General features: G+C 38.5%; 1 protein-coding gene across 3 annotated transcripts in view; it reads left to right on the top strand.

Annotated features, from left to right (window-relative positions):
- The first annotated feature begins 10695 nt into the window (after positions 1-10695).
- Positions 10696-24509, top strand: part of FBXO11 (F-box protein 11) — an 89735-nt gene continuing 75921 nt past the window's right edge. For 2 of the 3 annotated variants that reach the window (XM_054727912.1, XM_054727910.1), the window contains exon 1: positions 10696-11662. In XM_054727912.1, the coding sequence (XP_054583887.1) occupies positions 11437-11662 (226 nt within the window). In that variant the 5' untranslated portion in view covers positions 10696-11436. The remainder of the gene's footprint in view (positions 11663-24509) is intronic. The other variant, XM_054727911.1, reaches the window with a different exon arrangement.

The following is a 24509-nucleotide window of genomic DNA, read 5'->3' as shown; positions in this document are numbered from 1 at the left end:
GAACAAAATATTAATATTTTCTCAACAAATTTTAATATATAAATCTAAGTGCTGACCTTAATGATTCATTACACACTGAATAGAAATAAGTCAGGGGCAGGAGCTCCCTAAAGCCAATGTCTTTTGACATGGTTGACACATGTATGAGGTTTATCACCCTTCTTGCTCTTGAATTCAGGGGAGTGAATGTCTAGCATATGTGTGGACAGTATGGTTGGCTATATAGTTTTTTGGAAAATAAAATATAGAAAACTGAAAATGTTTTCTTCTTAAAAATATGTTTGCTGTGTGTGTGTGTGTGTGTGTGTGTGTGTGTGTGTGTGTGTGTGTTTTAATAGACTTTCTTTAGAGCAGTTTTAGGTTCACAGCAAAATTGAGCACAAAATACAGATATTTCCCATATATGTCCCTCTACATGCCTAGCCTCCCCCATTATCAACATTCCCCACCAGAGTGATACACTTGTTACAATTGATGAACTTACATTGACATCATTATCACCCCAAGTCCACAGTTTACATACATTAGAGTTCACTCTTAATATTGTACATTCTATGGGTTTGGACAAATGTATCATGATGTAACTCCACCAATATGATATCCTACAGTATAGTTTGATTCCCCTAAAAATCCTATTCATTCCTCCTTCCTCCCTAATACCTAGCAACCACTGATCCTTGTCATAGTTTTGCTTTTTCCAGAATGTCAGATAGTTGGACTCACATAGTATTCAGCCTTTTCAGATTGGCTTTTACTTAGTAATATGCTTTTAAATTTCCTCTGTGTCTTTTTGTGGCTTGATAGCTCAATCCTTTTTAGTGCTGAATAATATTCCATTATTACTTACTTATTGTATCACACTTTATTTACTCATTCGCCTACTGAAGGACATCTTGGTTGCTTCCAGATTTTGGCAATGAATAAAGCTGATGTAAACATATGTGTGCAGGTTTTTGCATGAACATAAGTTTCCAACTCCTTTGGGTAAATACCAAGGAGTGTGATTGCTGGATTATACAGTAAGAATATGTTTAGTTTTGTAAGAAATCTCCAAACTGTCTTTCAAAATGGCTGTACAATTTTACATGCCCACCAGCAATGAATGAGAGTTCCTGTTGCTCCACATCCTCACTAGTGTTTGGTGGTGTCAGTGTTCTGAATTTTGGCCATTCTAATAGATGTGTTAGTATGTCTCCTTATCTGTTCGGGTTTTACTCTTGGCCTCCTCTCTACATCCACCACCCCTTGCAATAGCTTATCTTTTCAGAAGAAGCCATGGAATTTGAGAGCTGTGTGGTGGATGGCACAAATTAAACAACATTAGATTAATAATAGAGTGAAAAATTGAGAAAGGATTGGCTGAAGTCATGTAGGACCCCTGGGAAAAGCAGTAATCTGGCATCCCTTCAAACCAATATTCTTTAAGTAGCTGGGGGCAAAGAGAAATTCATTTTCTATTAATATAAAATGTATAGCTCTTTATGTTTAAGATAAAGAATTTATTACATGCATTGAATATAACAATATTTCCACATATTTGGAACTGTCTTTCATTTCACATTTTTCACAACACCTATAATTTGAACAGCAATAGTTAGTCACCAAACATAGAAGTAAATTACAGCTACAAAATCTTACTCCAAATATATTTATAAGGTATTTTTCTAGTTTATATCTGACAAAAACAGTGCTTTTTTTTAAGTTCTTGTTCTTTCTTCATTTTTCTTTTGGGAATATCTGAGCTAGACAACCTCTTTTGAGACACTCATGGCTTTAAAATGTAGAAAATAAGCATAGGTCCCTTAAAAACGGTGTTAGAAATTTGAAGTAAAATTCCAAACTCAAATCTTACTCTCAGCCCTTCTCCCAACTGGAGAACCCCAGTACCATTTTATGAGTAAGCAAGCAAATGTCCAAAGTTAAAGTGAAGCATGAGTCAAGGCTAGGTGGAGGTCAGGAGGTCTAAGTGAGGCCTCTGACTTTCCAACCCCAAATCTAAATTCTGTGACCCTCTCAAGTGTGCCAAAAGAGAGAAGAGGAAGAGTGGAGATAAGAACAAGACTCATGTACAGAGGTAGTAATAGCTGAGCATAAGTCCACCTATCTGACCAGGTGCCAGGATAAGGTTGGCCTGACAGATCCATGGAATTGGGAACAAAGAGAGGAGGAGGAAGATTAAGTTTCCTTACCAGAGGTAGCCCACCCCCATTTCCCTACCCTCAAGTACCTCTCCATTTGCTTACAATATATATAGAGAGAGAATATATGCAAAACAGCCTGCTGCTCCTAAGGGTAGGAAATTAAAAGTAGGAATTTGAGCTTGTAAGAAATGAAAATTGAGTGTCTTTCAATGTCATGATCTCTCTCTAGTGAAGTGTCCCCAGAGTCTCTGACCAGACTAGTCACTTCTATGAGGACGATCTAATAAGAAGGTATATATAGACAGAAGCTTGGGTGGATGTTTCCTCCTTCATGAACTCTGGCAGAAATGCAGGGAGAGAAGCTGAACAACCCCCCACATACCCCATCATTTATTTTCTCTGTTAACAACTGGGCTTAGTAATCAAAATATTGTTCAGCCCAGGTTGTCCAACTAGGACAGGTTAGCAAATCCCTCAGTTATTATCCTGCTCCTCACTTCCTGGGACCACTAGATGCACAGGTTAGGTGGTCCTCGAAGACTTTCTGTAATGGGTCATAGCAGGTCATTAATCAACTTAACTTCAAGGCCACACTGCAACTTAGGCCAAAGTGAAGTAAACTCCCTAGTTTATTTCCCATCTGAAAGCATGCCTAGTTATATTGTCCAAAATTGGTCAACAGAAAAGATTACTCTTTAAAAAGTCCAAATAAAACAACACAGAATGGCTGAAAATGGAACAAGGTGAAGCCCTTCCCGTTGTTAAATCCCTTCCCACATCCAAAATGAATTTCTCTTCCTTCTATACATTTAACTCCAAAGACCTTAAAGTCCAATTACTATTCTCCCTAATTTACTGACCTTGTCTAGCCCTGCAGGAGGATTCTTCCTCAAATGCCTTGTGGCTTGGATTCCTTTAGCAACCACTGCACCTTAAGCCTTCTTCCATCACATTGGGTGCAGCACTTCAGTACCTTCAAAACTGAAGTAATCCACCTACATCTCTCATATCATAAATGTAGAAGCAAATATGACCCTTGCAGTAACAGCATTTTGCAAACAAAATTATGTTCAGAGAGCCCAGTATATAGACCCTGGTTGCTGTTTCCTATTAGCATGCAGCAGACTTGGTGTTACCTGGGGCAAGGGGAATAATACACAGGGAAAAGGTGAAGAGCAAACATCTTTTGTTCGTTTCAGCCTTGCCAGGATGCCTATTATAAGATGTTTTCCAACTATGTGAATTTAAATTCAGTTGGGATAAATTTCCCATCAAGAGGCTAACCATGGGCATAACTTTTAATAAGGACATAGTTGACTTCCTACAAAACATCTTCCTCCTTGTCCCCCATCCGTATTTCCTCTGTCCAGATGACCACATCTGAAGCTACAAAGGCAATTCTGATTGGTCTAGGAGGAATCCCCTCACTTTTGCCAGAGATTAATTTAAGAATGGGCATAAGGCCCAATTAGGTAGAGAGAGACATGCGGGGGTTTTCAGTGGTAGTATCTCCAGTCTAGATTACACCCAAATCTTCCTTCTTTCTCTTGGTATCTTTCCCATGTTTTGAACACTTCTATTTCCATTTCCCTTTTGAGTCTGGTGTTTCTGGCCTGGAAGCCAGCCCAGTGTTAAAATGAGCCTGGTCTCTGTCAACTCATATAGCTCCCTTTTCCATGTGTGAACACAGCACCCCACATTTATAATAGGCAACTCTTCAGCCCATGCTTATATCCTTGCAGCTGATCTCCTCTGGGTATTTGTTCATCTCCAGCAGGATCAGAAAACTTTTTTTAATATCATAATGGATTTAATTTAAAAATGATGTGATGACAATTAGAGACTTTGGGCAAATATATGATCAATCTGTACAATGATAGAGAAAATAAACAGAGCTATAAAGAAATTTTATTTTTTAATGTTCACTGAAAGTGCTTTTTTAAAACTTTGTTTATTGTTGACACTATTATAGATGTCCCCATTCCCCATCCCCCTTTGCCCACCTCCACTGAGCCTCAGCTCCACCTTCCCTTTGGTCATCACCACACTGTTGTCTGTGTCTATGGGTTATGCATGTATGTTCTTTGGTTAATCTCTTCACCTTCTTTCATCCAGTCTCCCATTTTCCTCCCCTCGGACAGCTGTCAGTCTGTTCCATGTATCCATGCCTCTGTTTGTATTTTGTTCATCGGTTTATTTTGTTCATTAGATTCACAAGTTGCTGTCCCTCTTTCCTCCTCTAAAACTCCTCAGGTCTATTAACCTTGCTTCCAAGATCCTCTTTCCTGAAATGTATCTTAGCTGAATTATCACTCTCAACAGATTCCTGAATCTGAAGCTTCTAGTGATGCTTCCAAAAGCCATAATCTCAGGATCATAGAGGGCTCTAATATGTCCTCCATGTGCTTCTCCCCTAAACCCCACTGCCTTTAGATTTCAGATTCTTCAGTGCTTGAGTAACTTGTGCTACTTTGTGTATTACTTTCTGCCATTTCTTTATCCCCTCCTGTTCTACTTCTTTCTGACATTCCTATTTCTTTCAAGGAGACCCACATGAGTTTTTAAATTTTAACCTGCTACTTGAATGCACTTAATTCTTCCACTATCACAGATAAACCTCCAACAGATGTCTTTTTTCTTTCTTTCCTTCTCATTCTTTCTTCCTCAGTCTATATATTTGTTTCCTGACCTACTCCTTAGACTCTCCCTTGAGAGGCTCCCATAGTGGAAAAAATATCAGTGTATTCTTCATCTGCCACAAGATCTTCAGTTCGAATACAGAGGTAAGCAAAAGTAAGTTTTAAGTATCCACTTTCATTGGTCGTTGGTTAAATGACCAGCCATCATTACCAAAAAGATAAATCATGAGAAAGGATATGAAATAATAATAAGACAAATAATAATACAATAATTAATTAATAAATAATAACATAAGAATAAACTGTGTTTCGTGTACTCACAACTGTAAGTCTACTTTTGCCCACCATGTATTGCTTGAGCACAGGCCTTCTCCCATCAGTTTCAGCCCATGCCTGATCTCTACCTATTGTCCTGCCTGATTCTTTCCTTTAGGGTTGTCTTCCCTGTACCTTTTCAAAATTTTTCAAATACCTTTTATTTCCTAGGCATATTTCCTTATAACAAAAGCCATACCTGTTTCCTTACATATAATGTCTGTGTGATCTTATTAATCATCAAGTAAGGCCTGAAATAATACCAACAGCAATAACAATAATGGCTAACAGTTTACTGAGTGCCTGCTATGCATCAAGCACTGTTTTAAGCATTTTATAAGTATTAATTTACTTAATCATCACAAAAATCCCATTAAATTATTACCCTCATTTTATAGATACAGAAACTGAAGCACAGAGAGAGATTATGTAATTTGCTCAAAGTCAGGCAGCCAATAAGTGGCAGAATTCCTTTGGTCCTCCACTCTTGACATCGGCCCATACTTCTGTTCACCTACCAGTTTTCCACAATATAACACAGGTTTTTTTGGTTTGGCCTAGTCTCCTCAAAATGCTTGGAAATTGGGTTCTGTATAAAAAATAAATAAAATAGCCCTAGCTGGTTTGGCTCAGTGGATAGAGCATCAACCTGTGGTCCGGGTTCAATTCCGGTCAAGGGCTTGTACTTCAGCATATACCTCGGTTGCAGGCTCCACCCCAGCCCTGTTGGGTATGTGCGGGAGGCAGCCAATGTCTCTCTCACATCAATGTTTCTCTCTGTTTGTCTCTCCCCTTCCCTTCCACTCTCTCTAAAAATCAATGGAAAAATATCTTGGGGTAAGGTTTAACAAAAAATAAATAAGCAAAAATGAAGATTTACAGCTATCATAGCCCATCTTATATCTTGAATATAATTAATTTATTTTAATAGTGCTATCTCTCTTTTTATTCTACAGAGACCGGTATTAAAGTTCGATTCTATAATTCTTTAAAGATAACCTCTATTATGAGTATCATTGGACTGTATGCTTACCAGGTTTTCCCACATATACATTAAGTTTAAATCCTTAGTTCCACGTTAATTTTCACTGCCTAACTGATAAAATATTATCCGAGCATGTACTAAAGAATGAATTTTTGCAGCTTAGTGAGATAAGCCATTCATACTCTAACAAGGATATTTTAAACCGAACTGGTTATTCCTTCAGGAAAATCATATTCAGATCAAACTAATTTCCTAAATGACATAAAAGGAGTGAGCAGCTTTGAGGTGTCTTATGTAACTGAGTGCTGACAGCTTGGGACTAGATGATGGAATGACAGAGAAAGGGAAGCTGAATCTTTGAAATAGTAAAAATTATCATTTAAAAATCACAGTAAATATCACCTGCCAGGTATTAAAATGATTAAAGGGCTTATTTTTTCCACACTCCTATTGTGATAGGTTTTATAAACAAATAATTTTAGTACACTAACCTGTTAAGCACCAGTAATTAGTTGAGAAAAACAAACACAAATGTTCTTGAAGAGAGAGCAGACCCTAAGGGAATTTAGTCCTCTGAAATTATGCAAAGTGTATACTGAAATCATTCTGGGAGACTCCTACCCCAAAGAAAAATCCCCTTTGTTTTCTCTCACACATAAATTCTATGACAGCTAATTGACAGGAATATTTGCTAACACAGGTGGACCTGCGATGGATAAAACCATCTGGAATATTTTGGGTTTTCACTAGAAAAATAAGAGTCTATAATACTTGTGAATAGAGAAGATACTGGATTGGCAGGCAGTTGACTTTGCTACTAGGTAGTTATGGGATTTGGTTTTGTCACCTCAGCTCTTTGAATTTTAGTTTCCTAGTCTGGCCAATACAGAATGATCTCCAAGGCCTGTTCTAACAACTCATAAGTTCCACAATTTTAAGTTAATATGGCTTTGAACACTTTTGCATAAAGAAGATTCTAACATTTGCCGAAACCGGTTTGGCTCAGTGGATAGAGCGTCGGCCTACGGACTCAAGGGTCCCAGGTTCGATTCCGGTCAAGGGCATGTACCTTGGTTGCGGGCACATCCCCAGTAGGGGTTGTGCAAGATGCGGCTGATGGATGTTTCTCTCTCATCGATGTTTCTAGCTCTCTATCCCACTCTCTTCCTCTCTGTAAAAAATCAATAAATAAATAAAATATATATATATATAAATATATATATATAAATATATATATATATATAAAGAAGATTCTAACATTTAATCTCATAAGATACAGTAAGAATATGTAGAAACCAGTTATATGAAGTTAGGATAATCTATATATATAAAAACCTAATATGCAAATTGTCCCCTTGGGAATTAGGCCAGGAGACCAGCAGTTTGACCACTCACTATGACATGCACTGACCAGCAGGGGGCAGTGCGTAATGAAAGAAGGCCCCAGCCAGCAGCCAGTAGCTGGGGAAGGAAGGCCCTGGCCGACAGCCGGAAGGCCCCAATCGGCTCTGATCGCCAGTCAGGTCTAGGGACCCTATCCGTGCACAAATTTCGTGCCCTGGGCCTCTAGTATTTAATATTTCCCAATAGATGTTCCATTATTGTTAAACTAGTCTCTCGAGCACCCCATCAAACCAGTGTGGCTCCAAGAAAGGGAGCAGAGCAGATGCCATCACAAGAATGAAGAGGATACGGTACATAAAGAATGCTCCTGATATAGTACAAGAGAAAAATCCATCTCTTGCAGCCCTGAGGAATGATGGAAAGAAGAAAATGGGATAGGGAAGAGGTATCAGAGCCAGTGTTTACTTTCTATCCTTTCTCAGGGTGAAAACTAGAATTGGAGGTATATAGTTTAAGTATTCACATAGAAATGGGGAATTCTAAGAACACTGAGGATAGTGGTTTGCTTCCCTGGGTATGCCTGTGAGAGGTTGAGTCCTCAATGAACTCTTTCAGCTTGACAGCATGCTCTGCATGATGTAGGAAGGATGATGCAACATTGGTGGAGGAAGGTGGCTCAATAAGAGTCCAGGGCAAGGCTCCTGGTTCATCAAGGACTACATGTGTTGTTTAGGGAATCCAGAAGTTCCCCTATGCCTCACTGGAAGAGAGAGTGGCACAGTGAAAATCAATGGACCTGCCAAGACCTGTAGTCAGTACAGAGGTTGCAGTGTATAGGGCAAAAGAACCAGTCTGACATCTGTAAAGGACAGAAATGACTAGTTTTACCTTAGGGGCAAGCAGTCTTGCTTTCAGACCATACCAATCACTCCATACCACTGCACAACACAGGACTGGCCCTTCCCTGATGCCATATAAGCTTTCCCATCCCTCAGGTCTGCTACCAACCCACTAGTCATTGTGTGAGTTAGAAAAAAGCACTCCCTTTCTCAAGACACTTTACTTCCATCAGAAAATTGTCTTAATATATTGGTTTTATTGGAACAAGGTATCGTACTGCCGCATGCCAAGGAAGTGTCATAATAACTTAGAAATCTAAGGTGCCAGAGATGTGAAAGATACTCCATCTATACCTCATATAGCAACCTTTGATCCCATACATATCTTGGAATGAGAGGGAGGTAGGAAAATACAATCTAAAACACTAAGCATTTATGTTTAAAAAAAAAGATATAATGTGAGGACTTGAGGTTAAAAATTACAGAAAATACACTGTTTTCTTTGTACCTGAATAAAGTAAATCTGTCATACCAAAATATGAAGTCTTTATAACAAAGATTTTGCCTTTTATTTTATTTTTTGGTATTTCCCATAGCACCTTACATAGCAATACACAGAAGTAACCAATAAGTGCTTATTGAATAAAAAAATAAATTTTAGCCCTAACTGGTTTGGCTCAGTGGATAGAGCATCGGCCTTCGGACTGAAAGGTTCAATTCCGGTCAAGGGCATGTACCTTGGTTGTGAGCACATCCCCAGTAGGAGGTGTGCAGGAGGCAGCTGATCGATGTTTCTAACTCTCTATCCCTCTCTCTTCCTCTCTGTAAAAAATCAATAAAATATATTTTTAAAAAAATAATAAATTTTACAAATTCACTTCTATGTATAATATTCCTCTTCCCCTTACATTTATTTGAACCAAATCTAAAATTGTACCCATTTGTACCTGGCTAACAACCATAAAAATCCAGAGTTCTTCAGTTGTTTCCTAACAGCCCTCCTCTTCAAATATTTTTTTAAAAAGGAAACTTAGATTTAAGTGGTCTCCATCTTCAGACCAAAGAGAAATCATCTGAAAAATTACAGAATTAAAAAAAAAAAACTAGAAACAGGATTATATAGTCCAAAATAAGTCCTTAGTAAAGGTGGAGGCCCCCTAATATCCCTAGGTAAAGTAATTTGCCTACCGTCACATATCAAATCAAGGATTCAAACACCCTACACAATACTGATTCACATTTCCTTGCCCTTCTCCTTCCTCCCAAAATACACTTTCTCCCTCTCGGCCTTACATTATCTTACTTTGTGACCTCTTAATGATCTCAAACATAGACAGCAATTGATCAAATTCAAATGAGAGAAATCACCCAAAGATCTGAAAACCAGAGCCAGGTAAACTGCCAGTTTTACCACATCCATAAAATGATAAACAAAAGAGAGAACAGATAATTGAGAAAGAGTACTTTTTCAGTCATCACAACAACAACTAGAGAATAAAAATGCGTTTTCCTTGGGGAAAAAGATCCTACTGAGGGGACCAGATACAGATACAAAGTATAATTCCTCGTGTTTGTTTTTTTTATTTTCCTTTGAGTCTGTGGGCTCAAAACATTTTTTAATCACATCAACACATAACCTGAACACCTTTTCTCACATATTCCCCCGAACATTACGTAGACCACGTTTCCAAAAAGTAAACTGACCAAAGGTCTACTGCCTGTTAATCAAAACCTTTTCAAGAACACATATGACTCCTCTTAAGACTATGATTGGGAACCATCTCCAAAACTTCGGTTACCAGGCTCAAACTGGATCTCCAAGGCTTGTTAACTATCCTCAGCTCGGCTAAAGGGCACAGAACCTCTAGCGCTCCCTACAGCTCAGACTTTGAACCTACCTACCTACCACAGAAAACCCAAGTTACCCAAGATCGGCTCCTTCGCTCCACTTTTTTTTTTTCCGCTTAAAAAATCGGGTGAAGGTGGGGAGCTGGGGGGAAAAGCTGAAACGCCGAACCCAAGGATTAATCACTTCTCCCCATTACATCAGCAGCCCCCGCCCTTTCCTCCGAGAACCTCCTCTCCTAGAATCGTCGCTACGCACTAGCGCTCCCTTCGCCCACCCCCTGCTCTATTATATGCCCCATACCTCCCCATTATCACCCGCCCCGCCACACTCCCTCTTTCCTCCTTCCCCCCCCCCGCCCTTGGGGGCGGGAGGAAACCCGAGAGAGGAAGCTGGGCGTTGAAGGAAGGGACTTCGCGATAAGAGCGGCGGCCCCATTGGCCCGAAGGTTGTGTGGGCGCATCCCATTGGCTCCTTGGCCGGAATCCCCGCCCCTCTCCTCCCCGCCCATTCGCCCCTCCCCCCGCCGGCCCGTGGCCCTCCCCCGCGGTCCTGGCCAGCCCCGCGACGGGGAGGGACCGACTGGGCGAGTGGAGGCTCCGGTGGTGTCAATGGCTCCTCCTGCCACGGAGCAGCAGCAGAAGCCGCGGCGACGGGGCTGAGGAGGAGGAGGAAGGTTCCTTTAAGGAGGAGGAACGACGACGCCTCTTTTTCCCCCTATCTCCTCCTTTCATACTCATTTCCCTTCGCTGAGGAGAGAAGGGGGGAGGAGAGAGAAGAGGCCGAAGAAAGAGAAAAATTCCTCTCAGAAATCTCTTTCAGGGGGTGTGGGGGGAGGAAGAGAGAAAAAAGCCGGGCGCCCCCTGCTCCCTCCCTCCCTCCTCTCCCTCTCCTTCTCCCTTCCTCACCCGCCCGCCCACTGCCCCCGCCGCCCAAGACGCCGCTCGGGAGTCGGCGGGCCCGGGGTCTGTCTCCTCAGCCGCCGACGCCGCGCTTCGCCTCGGAGCCCCAGGCGGGCGGGCGGACGCCCTTTCTTTCTTTCTCTCGCTCTGCCTGTCTCTCGGTCTCTGTCCCTCGCGGCCGCCCCGCCCGGCGGCCTCGGCCTTCCCCGTGCGTCAGGCCCGCCCGCCCGGCCTCGCTCGGTCTTCGTCTCCGCGGGCCTTTCTCTGTCTTCGGGGGCTCGCTCGGCCCCTCCACCCTCTCCGCCTCCCCTGCCCCTCGCTCCCTTTCCTTCCTCCCCTCCTCCCCACCCCCTTCTCCGGCCCGGGAGCTCGCTGTGCGTGTGCGTGTGTGTCCCTCCGCCAACGCCGCCACCTCAGCCCGGCAAATGAACTCCGTCCGAGCCGCCAACCGGAGACCCAGGCGAGTGTCGCGGCCGCGCCCGGTGCAGCAACAGCAGCAGCAGCCCCCGCAGCAGCCGCCGCCGCAGCCGCCCCAGCAACAGCCGCCGCAGCAGCAGCAGCCTCCGCCGCCGCCGCAGCAGCAGCAGCCTCCACCGCCGCCGCCGCCGCCTCCGCCGCTGCCCCAGGAGCGGAACAACGCCGGCGAGAGGGGTAAGGCCGCGCTCCTCCCCGCCGCCCGCCGGCTCGGGCGCCCGGCCGTTGGGGACCCGCGGGGAGGGAGGCCGGGCGAGCGGGGTTGGCCGGGACGCCCGGGGGTGGGAAACTGAGGCTGACTGGAGGCGGGTCCCCGGTGCCGCAGTGTCAGCCGCCCCGGGCCCGGCCGGCAGGAAAAGCCGCGGCTTCCCCGCTCGCCCGGGCTCTCGCTCAGGCCGCGCTTTGTTTGGTTTCGGGGCTCGGCACCCTCTACCCCCACCCTCCCCTGTGGCTTCCAGGCTGCCTCACGGACCCCCGGAGTCTGTTGGGGGTGGGGGAGGCGAAGGTGGAGATTTCCCCCTTTTCTGCCGCCGTCCCCGCTTCAGTCTCCCCTTTTCTGAGGGGCGGTGGGGGAAAGCGCTGGGAGTGCTCGGGCGGCGGGGCTGGCTGGGGAACTTGTTTTCCCCCTTTTCTCTGCTAGCCTCCCCCTTCCTGTGGAGGAGGGGAGAGGGGGAATCGGAGTGGTCCGTGGTGTTGGCCGGGGAACTTGTTTCCCCCGCCCCCCCCCGCCCTAGTCACGGGGTAGGGGGAGCAGCGACTCCTCTCCCAACCCCATAATGTTTGCTGCGCAGTTTGGCTTTAGTTACAGAACCCCTGGCAGGACCCGTTAAATGAAGACCTTTAAATAAATAAATATAGAACCCATCGGCCATTTCCAGCCCCCTCCCTCGCGTGCAGTGCAGTTACCCTTAACGTTCTGTCGACACCCCTCTCGCCGGCTCTCCCTTAGTGAACCCCACGCCGCCGTACTACCCTCCACCTCCTAGTGGGGTTTGAACGCCCCTTCCATAGAACTGGCCGTGTGTGTGTGTGTGTGCGTGTGCGCGCGCGCGCGCGTGTGTTGTGTGTGTGTTGTGTCCAAGGCCTAGTGAAATGTGTCATTTGGACCCAACTGTGCAGCTCTGTCTGGTAACCACCATTGTCTAAGGGCTGAGGCTCCCGGGGGTTGGATTCTTGCTTTAGCAAAAATAATGTTCAGTTCTACTTGGACGATGTGGTTATTTTGGGAGGTTTATGAGGTTGGGTGTTACACCTTGGTCTCTAAACGTAACGATTCTCTTTATTAATTAGCTGCTCTCAGTGGGGTGGAGGTCAATACCATATTTATGTGCCCGATTGTTGTTTTTAGGAGGAGGGAATTGTTAGGAGACATTTTGCGTGTTTTCGTTGGCAGATTAAGGTTAATTTCACATGCGTTGGTTGTCACACCTCCTTGGATTAAGGGAATTGAGATTAAATGCTTTTAAAAAATTATACATTCTTTCCTTAACTGTTTCATTGTTGTACTTGATCGGAATAATTAACAAATGAAAGGGAGATGATCTGAAAAATAGTTTAAAGGGTTTTCACTAGTCACTGTTACAGCTAGTCCTTTAGAAAGCAGTTTGCTGTATGTTGCTTGAAAGAATATGATGTTTCAAGCCAGGTAGAGGTTTTGTGCAACATTATTGATAAATACGTTTTAATTATTCTTTGATACATTTACCAGTTTTTTGTAAGTTAAAAATATTTGTAGTTTCATCATTTCCTTTCTCATTTGCATATTAGGGTTCGCCTGTGTTCCATTCAAATAATATTCAAGTCTCCTTCTAGAATTGGCACTATCCATAATAGAATTGAGAAAACAATGACACTGGGTTGAAATCCTAGCATAATGCTCTATTGCTAGATGAAAAGCCTTTTCAGGATGTACCGATTTGTTAATAACATTAGCACTAAGTCACATTCTGCCAAACTTAATTTAGTCCCATTATGTGTTTTTAAATGTTTGTTCTGAATCTCCTTTTCATAATTTGTAATGTCAAACTTAGCTGAGGTACTTTTCTCTTGGACACTTTTCATTTGTTGAAATTATTAGTTACTAAAGTCTGTTTCCTTTTGAAGTTGACTGGGTTGTTGGTAGTCACATGCCAGAGTGTCAGTTTTCTTTTCATTAATGTCCATAAGATGACTAAGATATTCATGAATCAAAATTTTAGTGTGTATCTAACCAAATGATAAATCAAGTTCACTGTAGAATTGTTGCTTTGCTGCAGCCAGTAGAAATTGTTCTGGAGATTCTATGTTGGCACAGAAGGGAAAAGAACTTGCTGATTAGTCTTCAGGGAAAATGCTATGGATCTTTTAGAGGGCAAATAAATGCCCTCAAAATGAAGAAAACAAAAATGAATTAAAAGACTAAAAATAATATTTTGCTAACTTTATGTAAAAATGTATTTCTTTGAAAAATGGTGTTTTGTTTACATTTTTTTAAATGTATAGTTCACATAATGATCAGAAGTTAACCAAGAAGAATACTTTTTATTTTAAAAGTTTTATGGAACATGCAAAGTGTCACTATTCCTCGTTTGGATTGGAGGTTTTGTTGTTTAAGAATATGTTGGGTTTCATAATTTTGACAAGGCAATTAAGGAACTACAGCTAACATGGTGTGTGCCTGTGTGTGTGTGTGTGTTTGCTAGCTCTTAATAAATATGTAACTCTTGATTAAGAGCCTTGGATGGAGTTAATAGTGGATCAGACAACTTTTCAGGAAGGGAATTGAAGAAGTGAGACTGTTTTAAAACAAGTTAATTCAATGTATATAAAATCACTTATTTATTTTACATAAAGGATGATCTTTTGACTCTTTAACGGTAATAAAATAGTTAAAAGATATAATATACTTTTCAAGCAAAAATCTGTCAGAACTGGTTTTTAGTTGCTCCTTTGCCCACAGGTTAATTGGCCTGAAAACTTTCTTGACATATCCTTACACACACACACACACACACACACACACACACACACGTGCAGAAGAAACAACCTCATAGAGTGAAAGCTTATGAGGACTTTTCAAAGCGTTCCATGGGAGAGAATTTCTTACTGTAATAGTCTACCAAATCATTGGTTCTTTTAATTTTTTAATTTAAATTCCTGAATTTAGGATTTCACATACCACTTTAAGCTAATAGAAAATAATTTGTGTTCCACATAGGGACACTTTGATAATATATTCCAGAGTCAATGAAACTGAAAGTAGTATGGGGTTGAATATTTTATATTTTTCTTTTAAAATGCTAGAAGGATTTTAGTGTTTACAACTTATTCTGCTGTATTTCTTTTGATATCTATTTGGTTGGTAGTGATTTTCTAGAAGTATAAGGAAAGCTTACAAGTATGCAGAAGTGCTATGTAGTTTTTAGTTAAAATTGATTACTTTGAATAAGTAATAAATGCATATACCTGCCCTCCGCTACCAAATTCTGCTACCTGGAATCAATACTATTAGTTTCTCATTTATTTATTTTTTTTTTATTTTTTTTTTATTCTTTTTTGTTGTTGTTGTTATTTTTTTTTATTGAGGTATTATATGTGTACATATCTTACCATTGCCCCCCCCACCCCACATAGTTTCTCATTTATTATGTTTTAATAAAAAATGAAATTTGGCATCTGAAAATAATCTTGATATGGAAGTTTTTGAAGATGGGTGTGATTTTTGTTCCAGTTATTGGAAAATTCATAAGATTGTTTTGAAATGCTGAAATTTTAACTGTGATCATTTATAGTTCAAGAAACTTAATACATTATATAAATGGATTTTGCTATTAGTGTCTAGTCTGAAATAAATGTAGAGAGTAAAAACTTAATCAGTCTCTCAATCCCATATGTATTTGTAGGATAAAAATATCACCTATGACTCTGAAATTAAAGAGGTTGTGTTTTTTTAACTGAATTTTTGGGAATAATTCAATAGTATAGTATTACATGAAATATTCCAGATTGAGCTACATATTTATAATATGCAGCAGCCAGGAAACTCCTTAGTGTTCTAGTCATGCATGCTAATTATACTTTCTGTGGGATTGTTCTGGCCCATGATCATTTACCTTCAGATTTTCTTAATACTTGTAGAATAAGGAACTTCTGCAACCTTTCTCGATAGATTTCTGGGTAAGGAACATGATTTTTCCTGTTTATTCTCCCATCTGGTAGCTAAACCTTCAAAATATTTACTTCCCATTTGAGGAAAGATGCTGCTTAATGGTGTGATACGGGTGTGGGTGGGTGGGTGTGGGTGTGTGTGTGTGTGTGTGTGTGTGTGTGTGTGTGTGTGTGTTTCTCTTTACTGGAAATTCTAACCAGCAACATTGGAGACACCAGGTAAGGCAAGAACCACTAATAGATCCTGACTTGTTAGTGAGGACCCTTGGACTTAGATTTGACAGAATTCAAAGCTAGTGAGTATTTTCTTAGGTGGTTTTTTTTTTTTCTATTTGTTTTAACTTTGAAAATTTATAAATGATCTATAATGAGTTATTTGAACTTGAATTATCTTATTGTTCCCTGTCTATTACTAAAAGGTTACTGTTATTTTGTGTCTATCTTGTCCCACGGGTCTCTGAAGGGTTATTCTGATTTAGACTTCTCATTTCACTAGTTTATTAGCCCTTTGAATTGCATTCTTGCCTTCCAGAGAACTCTGGTTAATCTGAGATTACTAGCAAGATACTCCCAAATTGTGGTTGCTACCTTCTGAAAATAAAGGTATAAAGAAATAAAATATAAGGGATGAGATATTTGGATGGTATTATGGAAAGAGCTCAGAATTAGACCTATCTAGACCTAGGTTCTAATTCTGGCTACACTACTAATAAGCTGTTTGACATGGAACAAGCAATATATTGGAGTCTTCCTTATCTTTTAAATGGGGCTGATAACACTTGCTTTATGGGGAAATTGTGAGAACAAGAGATAGTAAAGTACCCAGCACATGGTAGATGCTCAATAAATAGCAGTTCTTTTAAATATTAATAGTAAAGGAATGGAGTGGACTGTATATAAAACTAAATCCAGGAGATAAAATGTGCATGAGTCATTAAGAGTTTCTGACATCCACCAATATGCAATCTAGGTGACTTGTAAATTACTAATCTTACATCTAATGAATTGAAATATTCTTTGAAGAAAGAATGAAAAAACAAAATAGTGATAAACATTGACTGTTTTTGCTTATGTACTAGAGTCTGTGCCAGACACTTTCTTACGTACTGTCTCATTTAACCCTTAACAATTCCGTAAGGTGGACATTACACAAGAGTGAATATGCATAGTATGTAGCAGAGGAGAATTTCAAAACTGATTTATGTCACCTGGTTTTTCCATAAACAAGGGGAGATAACAAAATGCATTTGGCATAATGTCTCTATCACTTTTCGGGAGGAAATAACCTAGCCCTTGGAGAGCACATCTGTCCCCTGTCCTATCCCATCTATCCTATTGGAGACTGATCTGATGCCCTTATTGTTAAATCATCTGGTTTCACATTTTCTAAGTTAACCTTCTGATCATAATTTCATCTCTCATGTAAATTTATGTCCTGAAGAGATTGCACTGATTGGCCAGCATGTTTTCTAGCTTGTTGATGAGATCACTAAGCACTCATTGTACAAAGAAGGGTAGATTTCCCTTGAATTGCTCATAAGTTATGAATAAAGGGTATTAGGTCATTTTAGCTCATAGTTATAGACTGGACTGTTTCAGAAAGGAAAAAATGTGAGTTAAATTAGACTTCAGCAGTAATTTTGACAGGTTTGTGGATGAATTAATCCTTTCCTCACTATAGTTTGGTGTTTTTACATGCATAGGTTTGGATTTTGTATATGTTTGGTTAATACAAGATATGTACTTAAACTTAATCCTTAGAAAATAGGGAAATGAAACCAACTAACTTCCTTTACATAATTTATTTTAGTTGAAGGCAAATATCGAAAATATTTACTTTACTTTGAAAATGAATGCATTGTGTGTGTTTTTTTTTTCTTCATTTTAAAACACCCAAAATAAGATAGCATGTATAAAGCAAATGTAAGTTCTGTATGTTAGTTGCTTACTCTCCCAATTTCTAAAAATACAATTGTCAAATGTTCTGCCCTTTGAACAAATTGAAAATTGTGTGACTGTTTAAAAGAGAAAAAAATAATGCTATTCTACCAAATGGTGGCTAAGCCTTAAGAAACATTAAAGAATACTTCCACATCTCATGAGAGATGAGGTGTCATTCATCTATTTTTTTAAGAGAGCCTACTTTTCTATTTCCTCAAAACTCAAAAATTATTTAGTGATAGAAATGGAGTAGCAGTCCATATTTTAAAATTATTTTTCTAGTAACAGTGATAATCTTCGTTTCACTATTTTCCCTTAGTGTACCACAACACTCATTTTCCAGATGGTCTAGTTGGGTTGTGTCAAAATCTTTGACTTGAAACTTTTTCATTAGCATGAAATTAATTGGCTATTAAGTGGGTTCAACCTATGGTATTGGTTTCTTTAGTACCAGGTATTGATAACTGACTTGAATCAGTTTAGCCTTTGCTAGCTTGCCAACTCCGTTTGGGTTTAGATCTGAGAATTCTTTTTTAAGTTCAAGTATGATTTTGCACACATGGTCTATAACATAGTATATAATATATAAGATGTGGCTTTATGAGAATCTAACACTTCAGAGGAAGGGAGTGGGGAAGAGGAAGAACATATAACTATTTTTTATTCACCTGTTATATTTTGAGATGGGCAGGGTTGGTATACAGTACATAATAATGTCACTGGTAATTGTTCCTTCACACACTATTGATCATATCTTGTTTAAAAAATAAAAACAAGCTTTAAGGAAAATTAGAAGTTAGTACAAGTTAACAAATGAAAAGTTAGGAGTCTTCCAGGTTAGGCAGAGAAGAAAGATGACTTGTTTGAAAGAAATGGCGATGGGTGAAGAAAGTAGCCACAGAAGTAATTCACAGTTGTGTACAAATGACTGATATCTTCATAATCATTTGAATTGCATTTGCATTTTTCAGAAACTGATTACTTAGTCAAGTTTTGGTATTTTAGGACCAGTAAAAGATAAGAGAAACTAGTGATTTGGATAAAGACATTTTGGGAAGAGTACTTCCTCAGAGGCAAAATAAGCATGTCAAGGAGGAAGAAAATAGAAAATTCTTGCAAGAATTACTTACCTTACACATTTATTGTTTTTCCTTATCTACTTCTGAACCTAAAATTTTTCTTAAAGTTTCACTCTTTTTTTCCCAAAAGACTAATTTTAGGTAAGGGTTGGGATAGAAGAGAAAGAATTAGATCAGGTAGGAGTGCCAATATTATGGGCCATTTAAATTAGTAGTGGTCATTTGAATTAGAAATAGTCTACATATAATTATTTCTATATTTATGTGTGTGTATATATATATATGTATATAGTTATTTAAATAATGGAAATAAATTTGGTCTTTTTAAAGGTTGTAATGAAAGTATACATGTACACAAATTGGTGTTCTCAGCTTTAGAACTTTTTCACAATAAAACCAATGTAATCAGTAAAACCTAGATTAAGAAATAATGCCCTGCCCTAACTGGTTTGGCTCAGTGGGTAGAGCGTCGGCCTGCAGACTGAAGGATACCAGGTTCGATTCCGGTCAAGGGCATGTACCTTGGTTGCGGGCACATCCCCAGTGTGGGGTGTGCAAGAGGCAGCTGATCAATGTTTCTCTCTCATCGATGTTTCTAACTCTCTGTCCCTCTCCCTTCCTCTCTGTAAAAAATCAATAAAATAAAATAAAAAAATAAATAATGCCCTAGTTTGTTTGGCTCAGTGGTTAGAGCATTAGACTTCCAACCAAAGGGTTCTATTCCAGTCAAGGGCATATACCTCAGTTGCAGGTCTTGGTGGGGACAGGGGGTAGGGCATGTGGGAGGCAACCAGTCAATGTGTCTCTCTCACATCTATGTTTCTCTCTGTCTCTCCCCCTCCCTTCTGTTCTCTCTAAAAGATCAATGGAAAAAAATATCCTGGGGAGAGGATTAACAAAAAAAAGGGGGGGGGGAATAAAACACTATAAGCATATGCCCCACCCTTCCCAGTCACTACCCCCAACTCTTTCTAACAGCTTGGATTAGTTTTACATGGTTTTGAACCTTATGTAAATGTAATCATCTAATATGTATTCCTATGTGTCTGACTTCTTTCACTAGTATTTGTGAGTTCCATCCATGTTGTTGCTTGTAGCAATAGTTTGTTCATTCTTGTTGCTGTATAATGTTACATTGTATGAGTATATTACAATTTATTCATTCTACAGCGTTGTTTTCCTATTTGGCTGTCAGGAATAGTGCTACTATGACCATTTTATATGTATCTTTTGGTGCACACATGCACACATTCCCTATCATTGTTTATCTTTTCCCAAAGGCAAAACTTTCATTTACTTTACAAGAAATGGAAGATGAAATAGCTCTAAGACAGATATAAATACGGCTTCTCATGATTACATTGCTGAAACAATTGGTGATTTTATTTCAGATATTAATGTGTTGGGTTTTTTAAAAAATCTTTTAGTATGTCCATTTGCATCCTTTAACAGTTCAGTGTTAGTTAGAAAGTTGACCCATAAGCTTAATATACTTTATTTTTTCCCAAAGATCATGGTTTGGGTTATTTTGAGGAAGGAGGAAATTTCTTATTATACTACGGAATTTTTAAAAACACTGTGGCCTTTAATATGTGATTCTGACCCTTCATTTAAAAAACAAAAAGAAACTTGTTTCTTTTTGCTGCTGCCATAAATATTTTTGTTCCTTCATTTCAATTTGGAGCCTTGTTTCTTACTACATTTAAGCTTATCCTTTTAACTCATGAAAATACTTTGCTATTGGTTGGTTGGTTGTTTCATTTTATTTATTTTTCTGCATACCTTGGTTATTTTTATTATCTTACATTCACTTTATTTTAAAATTATAAAACTTTCACAGAAAAAAATTGGAGTACATTTTGCTCTCAAAATTGTTTTTCTATTTCTTGACCAGATCTGTCAGTTACCTGAGTATAGGAAGAATGTGTAAGAGTGCCACTAGCAGCATCGTAAGTTCTTCCTCAAGTGAAAGGTTGTGCTTAAGTGCTAGTGGCTTATAAGCTTATATCCCCTGAGAATGACAGCTGGAACTCTGTTCTTAAGGAACTACTTGCTTGAAACTGATTATATGGTAGCCTTAGATACCAAAAGAGTAAGATTTCAATATTTTATGTGTGCTCTTTCAGCACTATGCAGTCCAGTGTTAGTGCAAGCAGTTCTTTCTTGTCCATGACAAGCAGTGTGGAAGAGACTGCCACCTTCTTTTCTGTCTTTTTTTTATTTTTTTAAAACGTAGCCATGTTCAGCAAATGTTGCTGTAAAGTTTGAGCATAAGGAGCCAAAGCTTTTTCGTAGTTGCTTTTTTATTTTCTTCTAGAGTGGTATCTTAATCTCATTTCTAAATTAGGGGATTTTGAGTAAGATGAAAACTGAGTTGCTCTAAGTCTCTTTCTACAGATAAAATTGTTTTCCTGTTTGGCTGTCAGGAATAGTGCTATTTGAGTTACGAGTATAAATCAGTGAGATCTGATTTTGTAAACATAGTTCTTGCCTTTTGGAACTTATACTTGAGATAGAGACTGCATTTAAAGAACTTTGAAGAGCAAGATGAATTGCAAATAAGTGTGTTGGTATTGTTTTCATTGTCTTCTGATGAGAGAGAGAGAGAGAGAGAGAGAGAGAGAGAGAGAGAGAGAGAGAGAGAGAGAGATTCATTTGTTGTAACCTTTTCCTTAAGTCTGTTAGAGAGTTTTCTGTGAAACACTATTAAGATGGTTTAAACTCCCTGCTGTCTGGTATGTTCTGCCCTTTAATTGTTCATTGAATTACCTTTATGTCACGCTTAGAAACTTGTTTCAGCCCAAAGATTAACCTAAGTTATAGCATGCTTATATAAGTGATTAAGAAAGAAACATGTGTCTAGTAAAGGAATTTACCTGCAGAGTTGGGGTCATTCATCTTGTTTTCATAATATCATCCTTCTTCATTATAGTTATTGTTTTGCCCTTACATCCAGAAGCAAAGTAGGAGGACAGATTAAAGTTAGATTACATGTTGCTAGAATCTAAACTCCTCAGTTGCAGAGATAAAACAACACTTTTAAGGTTCTTCATAGCATCTGTAAACCCACATACCAAGTAATTATAACTCTCAGGGTACCTTTATGAATATTTCTAATTCTGTTTTAGTATCTTTATTGCGACATCTAACAGGGAACCTGTTCTCTATTTCTGAGTCATTTGATTTGAGAACCACTTAGCTAAAATCTTTAAAGCTGAAAAACTGAGCTGGAAGATCTGGATGTAATGAGTTTGTACAGGGTCTGCAAAGTTGGGTGATTTTAGAGGTCTAGAAAAGTGTCAAAATACCAATCATTGACATGCATTGATCACACACACACACACACACACACACGCACACGCACAGAAATGGAATATGCACTCTTGATTTTGTAAAGTGTCTAAAAAATTTTGGTGAAATATTAGCAATAGTGCCTTGTGATGGTGGAGGTAAGGTGATTTTTTGTTCGTATTTCTACTTTTTTTTTTCCAAATACTATATGGAATCTGGAAGAAGGGAGGTTTGTATTTTTTAAAAGAATTTAATAGTTCTGATTGTGATGTGAACTTATATTATTGCTTGGTTTGATGACATATTCTCCACATAGGTCATTTTAAGTATGAATAAAAGCTTAAAACTTTCAATTTTTCAATGCTATTGTGTTTTAAGTGGTTATTAATTTATGAAAATTCTTAATTTTGTATTCACAGTAACTTTAGGATAATAGTTGATGCTATTATAGGTGATGAGGATAATTGGTGATCAAAAAGTCAGAATTTAGAATTAAAACAAAATTTTATATTTGAACTTTGAGCCAATGATTCTGTCTTTCTAGGATAAGTTTGTGACTGTAGATTATGGTAGTAAGTACAAATATTATTTTAATTGCATGCCTGACTGAATGATGAAAAATGGAAGTTTATTGTGCAAACAATTGGATATTAGAAAAGAGAAATTTACTTGGTCACAACAGGTGGCTATTTCTTTTGTATCTTGGTATGGTATGGACTCAGATCTATTTGGTAATATGTGAGAATATTTTCTTTTCATAAAACTGGAATTAGCTGTAAAGAATATAATGACAGTTTATTAAGTTGAAACAAATTGCTAAGGGAAATTGCTGTGTCATTATCAATTTAAAAGAGTCACACCCTTTACTTTCTAATATACTATATTTATATTCTAAAACATTTTGGATTGTGGGACCTAATGTGTTTGTGAATAAATAAGAACGTAATAATGATTATTTAAAAATGGGCTTTTGAAGCTTAAATTTAGTTATTAGATTTGCAATTAATTTATCTCACACTCAACTAGTCTTCTGATCGTCTTACTTAAAGACTATAAACCTAAACCAAGTGAAAACAAGCATTTTTCTATTAGATAATACATTAAAAACCTTTATTAAAAGAGGTGAACTCTGGTTTTTTACTATGTTTTTAAAATAGGGACTGCTGATATGGTTTAGGGTAAATCAGTCACTGATTAGATAGTAATTCTAGATAGAAGTAATCTAGATAATTCTAGATAGTAATAACATACCTTTATGAAGAGCTGATTACAAATGTATTTAAAGTATTTTTCTGAAACAGTGACTTTTTGGTAGCTGAACAGGGAACAAGAGCAACATATGCCAGATGTAAATAAAGTTTTTATTCTTTTTGGAAGCAGTCATCTTGCTGTTGTGACAGTTGGCAAAAAATTTTTAAAATTGCGTTATGTGGAAACTACAACTTATAAAAACAGTGCTACCCATTTGTAAATAGACATTAGTAAATAGTTGTTTTTGTTTCCCTTCAACTTCTCTGTATCCAGATTTGTTCAAATAATTACTGATTTGTTACTAATCATATTAACTTTCATAGATTTTTAAAAATAGTATGAAGTTAAGTGCCTGGAAAACTAAGATCAAGGGCAATAATTTTTAAAAATAGTATCAAAATCAAATTACTTTGAATAGCCTGTTTTTTTAAATAAAATAAAAAAGCTAATGTGCTTTAATCTTTGTAGAAATAACAGCAAAAGAAAAGAGTAGTCACTTAGAAATGTTTAGCCAGAACTAAATATAGCAGAAAGAGATATGGACTATAGTTAAATGGATCATTCTAAAGTGTGTGTGCCCATGTAAGTACATGATACTATATCATAGCAATAAGACTTGTAAAATGTTAAAATGGATGGGAAAATATGCCTATTAGGAAAAATCTGTTATCATAAAGAGGGACAAGCTATCTGTAGCTGATGGTTCAGTTGGTTGGAGTGTCATTCTGTACACCAAAAGGGTTATGGGTTCATTTCCGGTCTGAGCAAGTGCTGGAGGCAACCAATCTATGTGTCTCTCTCACAGTTATGGCTTTCTCTCCCCCTTTCTCCCTCACTTCCACTCTCTCTAAAAATCAGTGGAAAAAAATATCCTTGGGTGAGGATTAGCCAAAAATAAAAATAAAAAGATAATTGCAAATTGATTATTCATTTACAAAAACATTCAGTTTCCTTCTTTGTTCAGTACCAAGAAATATATTGCAAATGATTCAAGAGCTAAAAAAATTTTAATTTTTTATTGTAGTAAGAACATTTAACATGTTCTCTTTTAACAAATTTTTGAGTATAATATACTAGTAGTATTGATAACTGTAGGTGAAGTATTGTAAATCAGGTCTCAAGAACTAACTCATCTAGCATAACTGAATCTTTATGCCCATTGAATATCAACCCCCCATTTCTTCTTCCCCCAGCCCCTGGCAACCACCATTCTACTCTATCTCTATAAATTTCACTATTTTAGGTACCTCATATAAGTAGAATCATGTGGTATTTATCTTTTTGTAACTGGCTTATTTTACTTAGCATAATGTTCT

This window comes from Eptesicus fuscus, chromosome 16, assembly GCF_027574615.1.
Source record: "Eptesicus fuscus isolate TK198812 chromosome 16, DD_ASM_mEF_20220401, whole genome shotgun sequence".
NCBI classification, from domain to species: Eukaryota; Metazoa; Chordata; class Mammalia; order Chiroptera; family Vespertilionidae; genus Eptesicus; species Eptesicus fuscus.
This window is presented reverse-complemented; position numbering and strand designations above follow the sequence as displayed.